At 47.7% G+C, this 16490-nt stretch overlaps 1 protein-coding gene across 5 annotated transcripts; it reads right to left on the bottom strand.

Moving 5' to 3' along the window:
* Nucleotides 1-1208: 1208 nt before the first annotated feature.
* AKR1A1 (aldo-keto reductase family 1 member A1) lies at nucleotides 1209-11802 on the bottom strand. Of its 5 annotated transcripts, none has more exons than XM_069590143.1 (10): nucleotides 11657-11797; nucleotides 10461-10611; nucleotides 7269-7356; nucleotides 4160-4279; nucleotides 3837-3988; nucleotides 3042-3237; nucleotides 2504-2703; nucleotides 2182-2254; nucleotides 1956-2042; nucleotides 1209-1343 (listed from the first exon to the last, which is right to left on the bottom strand). In XM_069590143.1, exons 3-10 carry the CDS (start codon nucleotides 7350-7352, stop codon nucleotides 1278-1280), a joined length of 978 nt encoding a protein of 325 aa, XP_069446244.1. In that variant the 5' UTR covers nucleotides 7353-7356; nucleotides 10461-10611; nucleotides 11657-11797; the 3' UTR covers nucleotides 1209-1277. The 5 variants fall into 5 exon arrangements, with proteins under 5 accessions (XP_069446244.1, XP_069446236.1, XP_069446225.1 ...); XM_069590135.1 differs by having other exon boundaries at nucleotides 11540-11781; XM_069590124.1 differs by lacking the exon at nucleotides 10461-10611 and having other exon boundaries at nucleotides 11657-11802.
* Nucleotides 11803-16490: the final 4688 nt, after the last annotated feature.

Below are 16490 nucleotides of genomic sequence, written 5' to 3'. Positions count from 1 at the left end.
AACTCCGGGGGTTGGTGATGGACAGGGAGGCCTGGCGTGCTGCAATTCATGGGGTCGCAAAGAGTCGGACACGACTGAACTGAACTGAATTCCTAAATCTAGGCACTAATTAGGAGGAGGGGCAGGGTGTGGGAACTCAAGACCCATGCCCAGCAGAGCCAAGAAACCACAGGACTCCGATCTCAGTCCCTAAGTGACAAATTTTTGTTATTCTCACAAAGACTACTCTGGGGCGTCATGCAGTGCTAATAGATGCCACTAGATGGCGATACTCCACTAATATATCTAACTTATGAAAGTCTGAGCTTCCCTGGTGGCTCAGATGGTAAAGCATTTGCCTACAATGTGGGAGACCCCGGTTCGATCCCTGGGTTGGGAAGATCGCCTGGAGAAGGAAATGGCAACCCACTCCAGTATTCTTGCCTGGAGAATCCTACGGACGGAGGAGCCTGGTAGGCTACATACAGTCCATGGGGTTGCAAAGAGTCGGACACAACTGAGCGAGCTTCACAGCTTCACATGAAAGTTATGACCAACCTAGACAGCATATTAAAAAGCAGAGACATTACTTTGCCAACAAAAGTCCGTCTAATCAAGGCTATGGTTTTTCCAGTGGTCATGTATGGATATGAGAGTTAGACTGTGAAGAAAGCTGAGCACCGAAGAATTGAACTGTGGTGTTGGAGAAGACTCTTGAGAGTCCCTTGGACTGCAAGGAGATCCAACCAGTCCGTCCTAAAGGAGATCAGTCGCAGGTGTTCATTGGAGGGCCTGATGTTGAAGCTGAAACTTTAATACTTTGGCCACCTGATGCGAAGAGCTGACTCATTTGAAAAGGCCCTGATGGTGGGAAAGGTTGAGGGCAGAAGGGGACGACAGAGGATGAGATGGTTGGATGGTATCACCGACACAATGGACATGAGTTTGGGTGGACTCCAGGAGTTGGTGATGGACAGGGAGGCCTGGTATGCTGCGGTTCATGGGGTCACAAAGAGTCAGACACAACTGAGCGACTGAGTCAGATACGACTGAGGGACTGAATTGAACTGAACTATGAAAGTGGAAATGGAATTCAGCTACATGCTTGTTTCTCCAGAACCAAGAAAGTAAGGGGGTTTGGGCTCAGGGCAGGTAAAACCTAGCATCCCAAAGAGAAACAATTTCCATACCAAGTCTGACCAGACAATAAGACAAGCAAGTAGCATGGATGGATACTCCAAGGGCTTTATTAACTCCTTTCTGTGGAGAGATGAAAAGGAAGCCAGGAAGCTGTGGTCTTAATATGGGTCATTGAAGGGGTACAGAGGGTGCCCTGCATCTCTTGGGACCCTCTTCCCATCCACCTGGAAAGACAGACAGATGACTCCATTAGCAGGAGGTGACATTCCCACACCCTGCCCGTCCTCCTAGTTAGACATTCCAGGACATCTTTTCCCAAGAATCTTCCTGAACAGCTTCACCTGTGTACAGCACTATGACAGATGTCAGTGACAGGGACCTAGCCTCAGAGAATGCCACACGGTACCAACAGCATTCCAGCACCAAACCCACAGCCTGGTACATGGCTGACTCTGTCTTAGCTGGGATAAGGAACTATTTATTCCCTTTCTAACAAGGTTGAGAATGCCCCATTTATACTGAGAAATTGTTACGTGTCAGGAACTGGGATCATTTTACACAAAGGAAGATAAAGCATAAAGAAGTTAAATCACTTGCTCTAGGTTACAAGGTATTGAGAGTTAGGACTGGAACTCACAGGCTAAATGCCTTATCCCTGAACCAGATTACTTCTGGGAGCTCAATAAATAAAAAACAGCGCACTGTGTCCAGGACAGCAATCCTACCAACAATACCATCCTGCCAAGCCTCTATTCAGCAATATGGAGGCCAGACTTGGGCCAGAATCCTGCCCCGAATCTCACATTCCCTGATTCTGGGCGGTGATACACACTCACCGTAAGCATGGGCACAATGAATCGCAAATTTTTATTCAGGGCATCCAGCTGCTTCATCTCCTCTGGGCTAAAGGTGAAGTCAAACACCTGGGAATGGAAGGTCGGGGTCAGGAAAGCCACTTTTGTGAGTGGAATTTGGGGTTCCAGACCACTGCCTTTTTAGCTAGAGTCAGGGTCAGACTGTGTCCCAGTGGGCTAAAGAAGACAGAACAGACACATCAAGTACCTGGATGTTCTCAAGGATGCGGGAAGGCGTGACACTCTTGGGGATGCAGCTCACTTTCCGCTGGACCTGCCACCTAAGTAGGGGATGGGAGTAAATGAAACAGTCAGTACTCATGAGCATTTTGTCCTCCATGCAGTCTTCTCTGAGCTCCTAGAGCCCCCAAGCCCCACTGGAAGAGGGAACGAGCCTCAGAATGGCCTCTCCCGAGATAACACAGCAAGATTCTCAGCCTCGTTCAGGCATTTGGAACCTCTCAACCCGTGCCTCCCAGCCCAGGAGCCCTCTCCCTAACCTGATTGTCTTTGCCTAAGACTGCTCATACCTGAGCAAGATCTGAGCTGGAGACCGACCATGCTTTTCAGCCAGTGCCAGGACCACTGGCTCCTTAAGCAGGACAGGCTCCTCAGGATCACGCCACGCACGATCAGAAGAGCCCAGAGGGCTATAAGCAGTCACCTCCAGGCCTCGTGCTTGGCAGTGGGCAATCAGCTCATTCTGAGCCAGGTATGGGTGGCATTCCACCTAAACCAAGAAACAACCTATCACTACGGGGTGGCCGCAGCTAGCTGGCTTGCTGGCCCCACCCGGACATACACGTTCTGACCAGGCCTGAATCGCTGACCCCCCACTTCCCCTCACTCTGCTTTTCTCACTCTCTAGACAGTTTTCCATTGTCTATTTCATTCTCTTCCCACACTTCAGAGGATTTCTGCACCAACACTTCTGACAACTTTCTAGCTATTTCCTGAAGTAAACTCATCACCTGCCCACTCGTGTTCATTTACACACATGCACGCACACACGCACACACATACATGCACACCATCCCCAAACCAACTGATCTGCTTTGCTGTGCTCACCTGTAGGACAGCTGGGCGCACAGAGGCCACGCTGAGCACATCGTCAATCTGCCGACTGTTGAAGTTGGACAGGCCCAGAGCCCGCACCAGCCCCTTAGCCACGAGTGCCTCCAGAGCCCTCCAGGTCTCCTTGTAGTGGGTGGAGTCATAGCGTATAGTCCCATCAGCATTCTTAGGGAAGGGGCTGTCTCCTCGCCTGAGTAAAAGACAGCCCCCCAGGTATGGGCATGTAGGCTCCTGTCTACCTGCCTGTCCAGCCATTCTACATCCCATAATCGAAGCCCAGAAAGGGTAGAGGGCCAAGAATGAGAAACAAGCATGGTTTTTCACCTTTCCAGGTCATGATTCAAGTGTTAACTCCATATGGAATGCCCATCCCCCCTCTCTCCTTCCTAGGCACAGATTATATCCCCTCCCCTCTGGGAAGTCATCCTTAACTCCCTCTGCCCCGCCTCGGGAAAGTGCACTGTAGGCGCCTACAGTCTTCTTCAAGTACAGAGCATGGAGCTATGGTCATCTCCTCCCACACCCTCTGTGCGACCTTACTCTACTGTAACCCCAAGGCCGAACGCAGCAAAAGCTAGAACATTTCTCCAATGTAAAAGGCAGCAGGAGGACTCATCTGTATACACCCTAGGATACATGCCATGTGAAGTGGCACTCCTTTTTTCTGTAGCTAGACTGTAGCAGAAAAGACTGAGTGCTCCTCTCTTGCTCTGCTCCTATAACTTACAAAAAGTTACTAACACGACTCCCCCAGCCCGATTCCTAGATGAAGACCCTGGCAAGGCTCACTCAAAGGCGTAAGGCCAGTGCATCAGGTACAGGTCCAGATACTCCAGCTGCAGGTCAGCAAGTGTCTTCCGGAGGGCGGGCTCCACATCCTCGGGGTGGTGCTTTGTGTTCCACAGCTTGGAAGTCACAAAGAGCTCCTCCCGAGGCACCAACTGGGACAGGGGACAGAGTCCACAGTGAGAAGAGCCAAGGGCACCTAGTCTTGCCCACCCTCACCTTTGGGAGAAGAATTAGAAGGAAGCTGATGCCAGATCCCTCTAGTCAGCCCTTAGCCCCAGCCTCTGAGTCTTCTCACCCCACCTCTCTGTAGCCCCAGTCCTCACCTTGCCAGGTCCCACATTCTCCTTCAGGGCTTCCCCGATTTCAGTCTCATTGCCATAGATAGCAGCGCAGTCAATGTGGCGGTAGCCTACACTGAGGGCATACTTAATAGCTGCTTTAACCTGCCAGGTGAGAAAAGCAAAAGTTTTAACTCTGTTGGTCTGGACCAGAAACTGCCCTCCTGAGGGTCACTGATGGGGGGAGGGGCAGGAATTTACCACTATAGTCATCCACACAGTGGAAGTGAGAAGACAGAAGATGGCTCCAGTCTTGGGGACCAGAAGTCTCTGTGGAGACCCCAAACCCTTTTTCCTCCCCTCTACTAACTTCCAAGGTTTCTTCCTATCCAAGCGATCTCAGCAGGGCCCAACAAAAACTAACAATATGCTCCCTGCTAGATGCTCAGAAGATGGATGGACACATTGATAGGACAGAAAGCAGAAGTATAGTCATGGAGATAGGTCCCAACCCTGAAGAGCTAGTTAGGGAAACGTGATACACAGGTAAGTAGTTCCTAGAGCAAGGCCACATGGAGACAGATGCTTAGAAGTCATGGGGGACTTCCCTGGTGGTCCAGTGGTTAAGAATCCACCGGCCAAAGCAGGGGACATGGGTTCCACCCCTGGTCCAGGAAGATTCTACATGCCATGGAGCAACTAAGCCTGTGCATTGCAGCTACTGAGCTGGGGAGACTAGAGCCCATGCTGCACAATAAGAGAAGCCACTGCAATGAGAAGCCCATGCACCATAACTAGAGAGCAGTCCCCGCTCACTGCGCTGCAGCTAGAGACAGTCTGTGCGCAGCAAAGACCCAGTGCAGCCCAGAAAATGTAAATTTAAAGATCACATATATATATAAATCTAAATTCCATTTTTAAAATATGTATATATTTAACGGGGAAGCCATGTAGACCATGGCTCAGACAAGCAGAAGAGGTGAGGGAGGGAGAAGAGAAAACTAAGGAAGGTGGAAAAGTGAGATGGAAGCTGGGCCCAGAGTCCCCCACCAGAAGAGAATAAAGCAGGCACCAAGGAGGTTGATGGGTCAGTCAATTTGTTAAAAACCAGACTAGAAACATGGCATTAGGAGCAGATCCAAGGGTGTTAGGCCCCCTGCAACTCAAGATCCCCATTTAGATGCAGTTACTATCCAGACATGTGCCCTTATCACCGACGCTGCTCCATCCCATTTCCCACTTCTCCATCCCTGACCCCATCTTGGCCCTGGCTCTGGCCTCCACCCTCAGCCTTCACCTAGCTCCTGGGCTTGTCACAGGCGGTGTCAGTGTCTGCCTACAGCACCAGACTCTAGGCAGCTGTAGGAAGGAAAGCAAAGGGAGAAAGGGCAGACAGGGTTCATTCAACCATGCCACCAATCCCAGCCTAAATCCCAGACAAAAGAGGCCACTATCCCTGCCAGAGTTCCTCCCAAACTTCTCTCAACTCTGACTCAGATTCCAAGAACAAGGGACACCCAGGTGGGAGCTGCTCCACCACAGGTGGCAGCTGAGTCTCTACCTGTGTCCATCTAGGAAAGCAAGTTTTCATTCCCAGGCTCCCCTGGGCTGGAAGGTCTATACCAGGGGTTACTAAACTTCAGCTAGCAGCTGCCTTTTGTTTTTTTTTCAGCCCTTGAGCTAAGAACAAGTTTTATATTTTTAAATAGTTATATAAGTACATAACCACCTGCATTTTGCAAGTTGTCTGACAAAATCTAAATTATTAACTACCTTGTCCTTTAAGAAACAGTCTGCTGACCTTTGGTATAAACAGTTGACTAAGTTGTTCTTTAAACCCTGATACTGCTGTGTGTATCTGGCTATATATTGTCACCCTGTATCAGGCTGCATATTGTCACCGTGCGTATTTAACTTATATGCAGAGTACATCATGCAAAATGCCCAGCTGGGTGAAGCACAAGCTGGAATCAAGATTGCCAGGAGAAATATCAATAATGCAGATGACACCATCCTTAAGGCAGAAAGCGAAGAGGAATTAAAGAGCCTCTTGATGAAGGTGAAAGAGGAGAGTGAAAAAGTTGGCTTAAAACTCAACATTCAGAAAACTAAGATCATGGCATTCAGTCTCATCACTTCATGGCAAATAGATGGGGAAACAATGGAAACAGTGACAGAATTTATTTTCTTGGGCTCTAAAATCACTGCAGATGGTGATTGCAGCCATGAAATTAAAAGACGCTTGCTCCTTGGAAGAACAGCTATGACAACCTAGACAGTGTACTAAAAAGCAGAGACATTAGTTTGCCAACAAAGGTCTGTCTAGTCAAAGCTATGGTTTTTTCAGTAGTCATGTATGGATGTGAGTTGGACCATAAAGAAGGCTGAACACTGAAGAATTGATGCTTTTGAACTATGGTGTTGGAGAAGACTCCTGAGAGTCTCTTGGGCTGCAAGAAGACCAAATCAGTCAATTCTAAAGAAAATCAATCCTGAATACTCATTGGAGGGACTGATGCTGAGGCTGAAGTTCAGGTAATTTGGCCATGTGATGCAGAGTCGACTCATTGGAAAAGACCCTGATACTGGGATGGCAAGAGGAGAAGGTGACGACAGAGGATGAGATGGTTGGATGGCATCACCGACTCAATGGCCATGAGTCTGAGCAAGCTCAAGGAGATGGTGAAGGATAGGAAAGCCTGGCATGCTGCAGTCCAAGAGGTTGCAAAGAGTTGACCAGGACTCAGCAACTGAATAACAACAACCTGCTGTGTGTAAGGAACCAAATGTGGAACGGAAGACACGATCACAGCACAGGGTCATAAATGGTACCTCAGGGGTCAGCCCAGTATCAGGCACAAAGGAGTCCCACATCTCCACAGCACTCAGTGCAGATCATCAGGGAACAGGCTGCTTCCTATGCTTGAGGCCCTGCTGGGTCCCTTAACCACTGCTCTGGATCAGTTGGGGAAGCCAAGAGCTCATTATGGGTCCCTTCTTCCCTTGTTTCTTCCCACCGCCCTCCAGACTTATCCCTACCGGATGTGAAGTATAGGAATGGGGGTGATAGAGAAAACACAAGGACCCTCTCCCAAATAGTGCCTTTTCCCTAGAAGAGGGGCAAGAACCCCCTTCTTCTGCCCCCATCCCTCACCTGGCCAGGGTCGCTCTTCCAGGTGCCCAGTCCAATCAGGGGCATCTTCTGCCCAGTATGTAGGAGGATACAGGAAGCCGCCATTGTCCTTGAAACACAGAAGGAAGAAAATGGTGTGAGGGTCAGTGTTGCTGTTGGGGAGACTGGTCAAGCCTCCTGTAAAACATGGGAGGAAGGGGGCACAGAGATGACAAGAGAACAGACACTGGATCATGTGTATATGCCTGGGAGCAAAGGCAGCTGAGACAGGGCGCCCAGAACCAACCAAAGCCAGTAACTCCCAGACAAACACTAACAGGACCACCAGTCTGGTTGCCCTTCCTTTCACCAGGCTAAGGGTCTGGTTAAAGAGCCCTTAAACCTAAAAACAAAGGCGAGGTGGCTCCCCAGAAGTACTCAACCTTGACTACATGAGGTCTCAGGCCAGTGTAAGATAAGCAAAGGCCTTTATGAGACAAAGGGAGACCAAGTGACAGACAGAATCGAAGGATGAGATGAACGTTCCAGGAGACTGTTAGCACTACAGAGACTGAGTCCCTCTCACAGAGGTCTGAGCAGCCGTGCTACTAGGCCGAGTGGGCTCTTACAAGGGAAGTATCTTAGTTTTTAGATTAAAAAAGAACTGCAGGTTTGATCCCTGGGTCAGGAAAATCCCCTGGAGTAGGAAATGGCAACCCGTTCCAGTATTCTTGCCTGGAAAATTCCATGGATAGAGGAGCCTGATGGGCTACAGTCCACGGGGTGGCAAAGAGTCAGACCTGACTAAGCACGCACGTGCACGTGCACACACACACACACACAACCTTTTGGAGACCACTCTTTCTGCTAAAATAAAAACAGTTCAATTTGGGCAGCAAACCATGGACCACTGAGGGCAATACTCTCTGTTACCAAACTTCTCAGGGACACAAACTGTCCAGGATCAGGCAAACATGTCTGTACTTCACAGGAGGAACTAGCTTGCCAGCTGCTACCAGGGACTGTGGCTGGTTTCCTGGGCTTGATCTTCAACCTGCGGCCTCTTGGCCTCTGCCAGATTTCTCAGAACACAAGGGTTGGCTCTGAAATTACACCTAGGCTGAGAGTGTGAACAAAAACCTGGTCTGGGGGAAAAGGAAGAAGAAACCTGAAGCTTGCCTCTCCCCTTTCTTTTGCAGGTGAAACTGAAAACCAAAAAGGCTAAGGCTTGGGGGGCAGGGATCAGAGGTAGAAACAGTAAACACAGATCTTCAAAGAACAAACGTTCCAAAGGACAGATGGAAGGCAGAAGATAGATGTTTTTCTCTATCAGAGGACAGGAAGTCATCCTCTGCCAGCTCCTGACTTCCTTATCTTCTGCCTGTGCATCAGCCTTTCAGCCTAGCCCTGTGTTAAAAGGCTCTGAGCTTGTCAGCATCTGCCCAGCTGGACCTCTAGCAGCATTCAGACACCCCCATGTTATCTTGGGAGAGGTTCAAGGTGGGAAAGAAAGAGAAGCTGAGTGTATAGGGGGGCGGGTGAGGGCAGTATCAGGACTCAGGTTTTATTAACCCCAGGTCAGTGCCTAGGTTCCCCCTCTCTGGGGCTTAGTCTTCCCTTCTCAGAGAAGGGCTCTGTAGTTGCTGCCAGATGCAAGAAACTTGAAAACGCAGGAAGAAGCAGTCTTCACATGAGTGTTCCCTGGCTGCATAGGCCTTCCCTCTCTGCCACCTTCCCCCACCAAAAATACTGGTGTGCCTCAGGGTTCGGAGAAGGCAATGGCACCCCACTCCAGTACTCTTGCCTGGAAAATCCCATGGACAGAGGAGCCTGGTGGGCTGCAGTCCATGGGGTTACTGAGGGTCAGACCCGACTGAGCGACATCACTTTGACTTTTCACTTTCATGCACTGGAGAAGGAAATGGCAACCCACTCCAGTGTTCTTGCCTGGAGAATCCCAGGGACGGCGGAGCCTGGTGGGCTGCCATCTATGGGGTCGCACAGAGTCGGACACGAATGAAGCGACTTAGCAGCAGCAGCAGGGTTCTGTCCTCAGTCCCATCTCGCTCCCTAGTTAAGCTTCAGTGATGACTTTAATCACTAATTCTTCCCACCCTAGTTCTATATATTCACCTCCCTCTGGATATTTCCACCAGTATATCCTACAGGTGTGAGACTTAACATATCCAAAACTAAACTTATCAAACCCAGCAACAGAGCATGAGGAAATAGTTTCAGTTCTGGAGTTGCACAGACCTGGGCTTGAATCTCAGCTCCTTCATTTTGAAGAGATATTATGCCTAAAGTCCTCTGCACAGCGCCTGACCATGTTCTTTGTTCTATACACTCTGTCTCCCCAGGACTCAAGGCCCCGGATGACAAGTGTGAAAGCAAACCAGACCACATGTTCACAGTATAATCCATGGGGGTCTTACAAAAGCCGTCTAAAGTATTTCAGTTTGTTTGAGGCATTTCTGAGTATTATAAGATTAGGGTTTTGACAGGTAATGGGATGAGGAATATAGCTTCTCCTGAACTTTGACGCCAGCACGGAAAGCCACCTTAAATATGAAACAGTGGCCAAGATTTGGTCTATCTGGCTGGGTTAAAAATCCTGTAATACTTGTAAATATTTTTAAAAAGATACTGTTTGCTCTAAACTGTAATGTAACACCTAAGACTGCAATACCACTCTCTGGACTTCTTGATGTATGTGAAAAGAATTTTAAAATATATACCCCTTAAATCTTTACCCAGCCCATCCATATCCACCTCCAGGGCCACTGCTCCAGTTGTGACCACCCTTCCCAGAACCAGGGATTGTTCTGATCCAGTGAGGCCCCTCTCCCCCACAAAGCAGTCCCCAAATCTGACCATGTGACTCCCAGGCTCTCTTCCAGTAGTTCTCTCCTACCACCAGGGTAAAGTCCAGACTCCTTAGTAATACCCTTTATAACCTGGCTCCCACCTCCCCCATCTCTCCACCTCTTCACTTCAGACAACATATTCCAGACTCTGCAGAAGCAGCCACCATACTTGACTCCAGGCCTCTGCACACTTCCCTTCTGCACAAGTCCCACCTTTGGCTGGCTAACTGCAGCTCACCCTTCAGCTAGCTTTAAATTTCTGGCTCCTCCCATGTACTGACAGCTGTGCACAACACTGCATTTGTGTGCTCATTTTCCCTCAGAAATTTAAGTACTCCTCAAGGTCAGGGCCTGTCATTTGTCTAACCTGGTAGCTGCTACGGTGCCTGCTTCCCATTTCCCCTACCCCACACACAGGCAAACAGGGGAGATCTTGACAGTTGGAGGTGCATCTGAGAAAGTCACTGCCTCCATCACCTTCTTTCTTTACTTCTTAGACAACCTGGAAACAACGATTTCTGGAAAATAACAAAGCACTTTACCATCTCCGATTAAAAAAAAAATTATTCCATTAGGCATTGCTCTTGTATTACAGATAAGAAATCTGAGACCTTGGGGGCAGTAACAAGACTGACCAGAACCCTCAAGACTCTTCTAAGGGAGGTCATGCAGCCCTGAGTATGGACAGGCTGAAGGAAAGAGTTAATTAATAATAACCCCATCCGGTGAAGGTTCAGATTTCAGTCTGAAAGAGCACTCGGGCAAAACAGAAACATGCCCTGGCTTTCCCAAACCCAAGGCAGGTCCCAAAGCTTGCGAACCCACGCCCCTCTTACCACGTCAGGTTTTATTAATTTCATAATTCCTATGGAATCTGCGATTCCATGAGAAAGCCAGATTTCCTGGAAAAACCGTGTCGATGGGCAAACAAAAGAGGAAGATGGCAACCAAAACCTACAATCGATGCATGTAGCTTTTAAGAGCTTTATCTCACTTAACTCTTGCTACAGTTCTGATGTAGGAACTGATTTTACCGCTGAGAAAACTGAGGGCCAGAGAAACTGAGGACTTATCCAAGATCATTTAGAGAATAAGAGGAAGCGCAAATCCGAAACCAAGTGTGGCCGCCTCCATTTGCTCTTCGCTCCAAACAAGGGGGCGGACACATCTGGAGTAAAGGTTCGAGGCCATCTCCACTGCGCCAAAGAAATAGGGCAGCAGAGGAGAGACTCACCTCGGCACAGAGGGTAAGAGGGTGGTATGGCTTCCCAGCTAGCCCTGCTAGCCACCAAGTGAGCCTCAGCTTCCGAGATAGGTGGGCAGCAGGAGAAACCCGCCTGCGCTTGATGCAGGGACTTAAGCCTGGCAGTGATAAGGAAGCTCCTCCCAGAGGAGTGGCGGGGGCCGGGCGTTCAGCATCACGCGCGTGGTGGACCCCGCCCCTACCTCCAGAAAGAAGCTGAGGAGTGGAAGCCTGAACTGCACCATCCGTTCCGCAGGACGGTGATGAGTGGATTGCCCACGAGCATCCTGCGGAACGTGGGGCCACACAGCGTGTCCTACCGTGGAGCTTGTACACTGCACACCGCTGGTTTGCCGAACTCCCGCGTAAAAGGTGCACGCGCCTAGGGTCACGTAGGCTGCCCCGAGGGCGGGACTAGGCCGCGCCTCTGCCTGGCCCACACTGCACCGCGCGCCGCCTGTGAGGCGGCTCTGGGCGGTCCCAGGTTTTTCTCCAGCCAGAGGGAGAATCCGGCGTCCTCATGGCGGCTTCTTCTGCAGTGGGCTGTTCCCTCTCTCCACCGAATAAAACATAATTCAACGTTTAGACTGTCAATATTTTTTTATTCATTAATACATACAAAACAACGCACAAATCTTAAACATGCAACTCTGATTTTTTCTTTTTCATTGTGATCAGCATCCAACGCACTTGCAGTCAGTCTCCTGTGAGGAAAGTATTCACCTTCCACTTTACAGATTGTGCAGACTTAGCAGGCTTTACCTTGTTCAGAGTCAGATAGCTATTAAATTGCAGTTCTGAGATTTGAAATAGCTTTACCATTCGGACTCAGAGGTGTCTTGAATTTGTTTTCCTTGGCAGAATGGACAGGAAGCAGGTTTGTCCTCGTTGTAGCTCTTTCTCTCCCTCACCTCCTACCTGCGCCTCTGTACTCTGCCAGCGCGACTCTTAACCATTTTTTAAGCTTATTTCTTTCTAGGCCACTCTGTGAGGCGTGTGGGAGCTTAGTTAAGGAACCAGGGATCCAATTTTGGCTCCCAGCATCGGAAGGTGGATTCTTCCACAGGGGAAGTTTCTTCCCCATCATTTGTTTATAGCCCAGATTACTCCCCACTGTCTCTCCAGTAGAAGTGGCGTCCTGATGAACTAAGTCTCCAACATTTCACTTTTTGGGCTCCAAAATCACTGCAGATTGTGACTGCAGCCATGAAATTAAAAAACGCTTACTCCTTGGGAGGAAAGTTATGACCAACCTAGATAGTATATTGAAAAGCAGAGACATTACTTTGTCAACAAAAGTCCGTTGAAGCTGAAACTCCAGTACTTTGGCCACCTGATGGTAAGAGCTGACTCATTTGAAAAGACCCTGATGCTGGGAAAGATTGAGGGCAGGAGGAGAAGGGGATGACAGAGGATGAGATGGTTGGATGGCATCACCAACTTAATGGACAAGAGTTTGGGTGAACTCCAGGGAGTTGGTGATGGACAGGGAGGCCTGGTGTGCTGCAGTTCATAGGGTCGCAAAGAGTCAGACACAACTGAGTGACTGAACTGAACTGAAAGTCACCTGTGTGTGTGCTAAGTTGCTTCAGTCATGTCTGACTCTTTGAGACATTATGGACTATATAGCCCACCAGGCTTTGCTGCCCGTGCAATTTCCCAGGCAAGAATACTGGAATAGGTTGCTGTGCCCTCCTACAGGGGATCTTCCCCACCCAAGGATCGAACCAGCATCTCTTAAGTCTCCTGCATTGGTAGGCAGGTTCTTAACCACTAGTGCCATCTGGGAAGCCTCCCTGAAGTCATCTAGTTTCTGTCAATCCCATGCCATGCCTTCCCTTTGATCCTGCAATTTTCCTATGGCCTTCCAAAAAATTCTTTTTCTTTGGTTAAATAAAGCCAGTGTTTGCTGCTTACAGCTAAAGAACTCTAACAGACACAAGAGAGTAAAAATAGTATCAGAGGCTACAAGGAGAAGTAAATCATAGGTAACTCAAAAAAAGGTGATGGAAAGAGGAAATGTCAAATTAGGATTTTATACTAAACTGTGAATATGTTTTTTCACATCTTTTTGAGATGATTCAGGTATTGTATAAAATGTAAGAGGAACTGAGATAAGAGGGAAGAGTCAAGGCACAACCTTTAGGAGAATGATGTAGCCATTGAGGATGCAACAAAAACTGGTTAGAAATTATTAGGCCCAAGATTGTGGAAGATTCGACCTCCTGTAGACCTTGAGCCTCATTATACATTCATTATAATATATTAACATATACTAAATGCACACCCCCAGGTACCATGAGGGTTTCAAGACTGACCATTAAAGACCAGAAAGTGGGTGATGGCCCAATTCTTGAAATTTCCACCCCCTCCCCCAAAATAGTTGGAATAACCCTCCCACTTGTTAGCCTATGAAATTACCCAGCCATAAAAACTAACCACTCCCATATTTCAGGACCATCCTCACCTTCTGAGATAGCCTACAATTCTGTCTATGGAGGGTGTTCGTCCAAAGTCTGTCTTAGGACAGCAGCTCACACTCTCAGCATGGAGTAGAGACACATTTTAGAAATATTTAGGAGTAGAATTGGCAGCACTAGATATAATGTGATCCACTAGATGTAGGAGATTAAAAAAAAAACAGAGAACAGACTTGTAGTTGCCAAGGAGAAAGGGGGCAGGGAGAGAGATGGACTGGGAGTTTGGGGTTGGTAGATGCAAACTGTTAATTTAGGATGGAGTAGAAAACAAGTTTCTGTTATAACACAGGGAACTATATTCAATATTCTATGATAAGCTATAATGGAAAAGAACATAAAAGAAGAATGTACATATGTGTATAACTGAGGCACTTTGCTGTACAGCATAGATTGGTGCACAGTTGTAAAATAACTATTCTTTAATAAAAACAAAAACACTGGAATGACTCGTGGGTTTTCAGCTTGAGTACATATGAGGATGGTGAGGATGGTGAATGGTTTCCCAAACACATCATGTCTTCTCTCACTTTGGGTCTTTGCATATGCGCTTCCTACCTACAACACACTTTCTTTTAAATATTCCCTACTTCCAAAACATCTTTACTGAGGAAGCCCCCCCTTGATAGCTTACAGCAAATGGTGTCGGATTTGTGATCTCTGAAGAAGATTCAGCTTCCGAATCAGGGACAAGGCTTGGTTCCTCACAGCTTTTGTTTTACTACAGTGAAAAAGGACAGAAAAAGTTTCTGAAATAGATATCAGAAAGGGGATGGAGAATGCCCCACTTGCTAGTCTTATCAAGGCCTTATATACTTTTACCAGACCCATTCCAACAACACACATGGTAAATTAACAAGATTAGAACAATAGAAAGGTCTTATCAGACCCACTCCCACAACATAGCTCGGAAGATAACAAGATTAGTCAGAAGGTTCTTGTTAAGAAGGAGAAACATGTTGAAGATCAGTTCAGTTCAGTTCAGTTCAGTTCAGTTCAGTCGCTCAGTCGTGTCTGACTCTTTGGGACCCCATGAATCGCGGCACGCCAGGTCTCCCTGTCCATTACCAGCTCCCGGAGTTCACTCAGACTCCTGTCCATCGAGTCTGTGATGCCATCCAGCCATCCCAACCTCGGTCGTCCCCTTCTCCTACTGCCCCCAATCCCTCCCAGCATCAGAGTCTTTTCCAATGAGTCAACTCTTCGCATGAGGTGGCCAAAGTACTAGAGTTTCAGTTTCAGCATCATTCCCTCCAAAGAAATTCTAGGGTTGATCTCCTTCAGAATTGACGGGTTGGATCTCCTTGCAGTCCAAGGGACTCTCAAGAGTCTTCTCCAACACCACAGTTCAAAAGCATCAATTCTTCGGCGCTCAGCTTTCTTCACAGTCCAACTCTCACATCCATACATGACCACTGGAAAAACCATAGCCTTGACTAGACGGACCTTTGTTGGCAAAGTAATGTTCCTGCTTTTGAATATACTATCTAGGTTGGTCATAACTTTTCTTCCAAGGAGTAAGTGTCTTTTAATTTCATGGCTGCACTCACCATCTGCGGTGATTTTGGAGCCCAAAATAATAAAGTCTGACACTGTTTCCACTGTTTCCCCGTCTATTTCCCATGAAGTGATGGGACCAGATGCCATGATCTTCGTTTTCTGAATGTTGAGCTTTAAGCCAACTTTTTCACTCTCCTCTTTCAATTTCATCAAGAGGCTTTTTAGTTCCTCTTCACTTTCTGCTATAAGGGTGGTGTCATCTGCATATCTGAGGTTATTGATATTTCTCCCGACAATCTTGATTCCAGCTTGTGTTTCTTCCAGTCCAGCGTTTCTCATGATGTACTCTGCATAGAAGTTAAATAAGCAGGGTGACAATATACAGCCTTGACATACACCTTTTCATATTTGGAACCAGTCTGTTGTTCCACGTCCAGTTCTAACTGTTGCTTCCTGACTTGCATGCAGATTTCTCAAGAGGCAGGTTAGGTGGTCTGGTGTTCCCATCCCTTTCAGAATTTTCCATAGTTTATTGTGATCCACACAGTCAAAGGCTTTGGCATAGTCAATAAAGCACAAATAGATGTTTTTCTGGAACTCTCTTGCTTTTTCGATGATCCAGCAGATGTTGGCAATTTGATCTCTGCCTCTGCCTTTTCTAAAACCAGCTTGAACATCAGGGAGTTCATGGTTCACGTATTGCTGAAGCCTGGCTTGGAGAATTTTGAGCATTACTTTACTAGCATGTGAGATGAGTGCAATTGTGCGGTAGTTTGAGCATTCTTTGGCATTGCCTTTCTTTGGGACTGGAATGAAAACTGACCATTTCCAGTCCTGTGGCCACTGCTGAAGTTTCCAAATTTGTTGGCATATTGAATGAAGCACTTTCACAGCATCATCTTTCAGGATTTGAAAGAGCTCGACTGGAATCCATCACCTCCACTAGCTTTGTTCATAGTGATGCTTTCTAAGGCCCACTTGACTTCACATTCCAAGATGTCTGGCTCTAGATCAGTGATCACATCATCATGATTATCTGGGTCATGAAGATCTTTTTTGTACAGTTCTTCCGTGTATTCTTGCCACCTCTTCTTAATATCTTCTGCTTCTGTTAGGTCCAGACCATTTCTGTCCTTTACTGAGCCCATCTTTGCATGAAATGTTCCCTTGGTATCTC

The sequence above is a fragment of the Ovis canadensis genome, chromosome 1 (assembly GCF_042477335.2).
Source record: "Ovis canadensis isolate MfBH-ARS-UI-01 breed Bighorn chromosome 1, ARS-UI_OviCan_v2, whole genome shotgun sequence".
NCBI classification, from domain to species: Eukaryota; Metazoa; Chordata; class Mammalia; order Artiodactyla; family Bovidae; genus Ovis; species Ovis canadensis.
The sequence above is the reverse complement of the archived record's forward strand: the minus strand, read 5'-3'. Positions and strand labels throughout refer to the sequence as shown.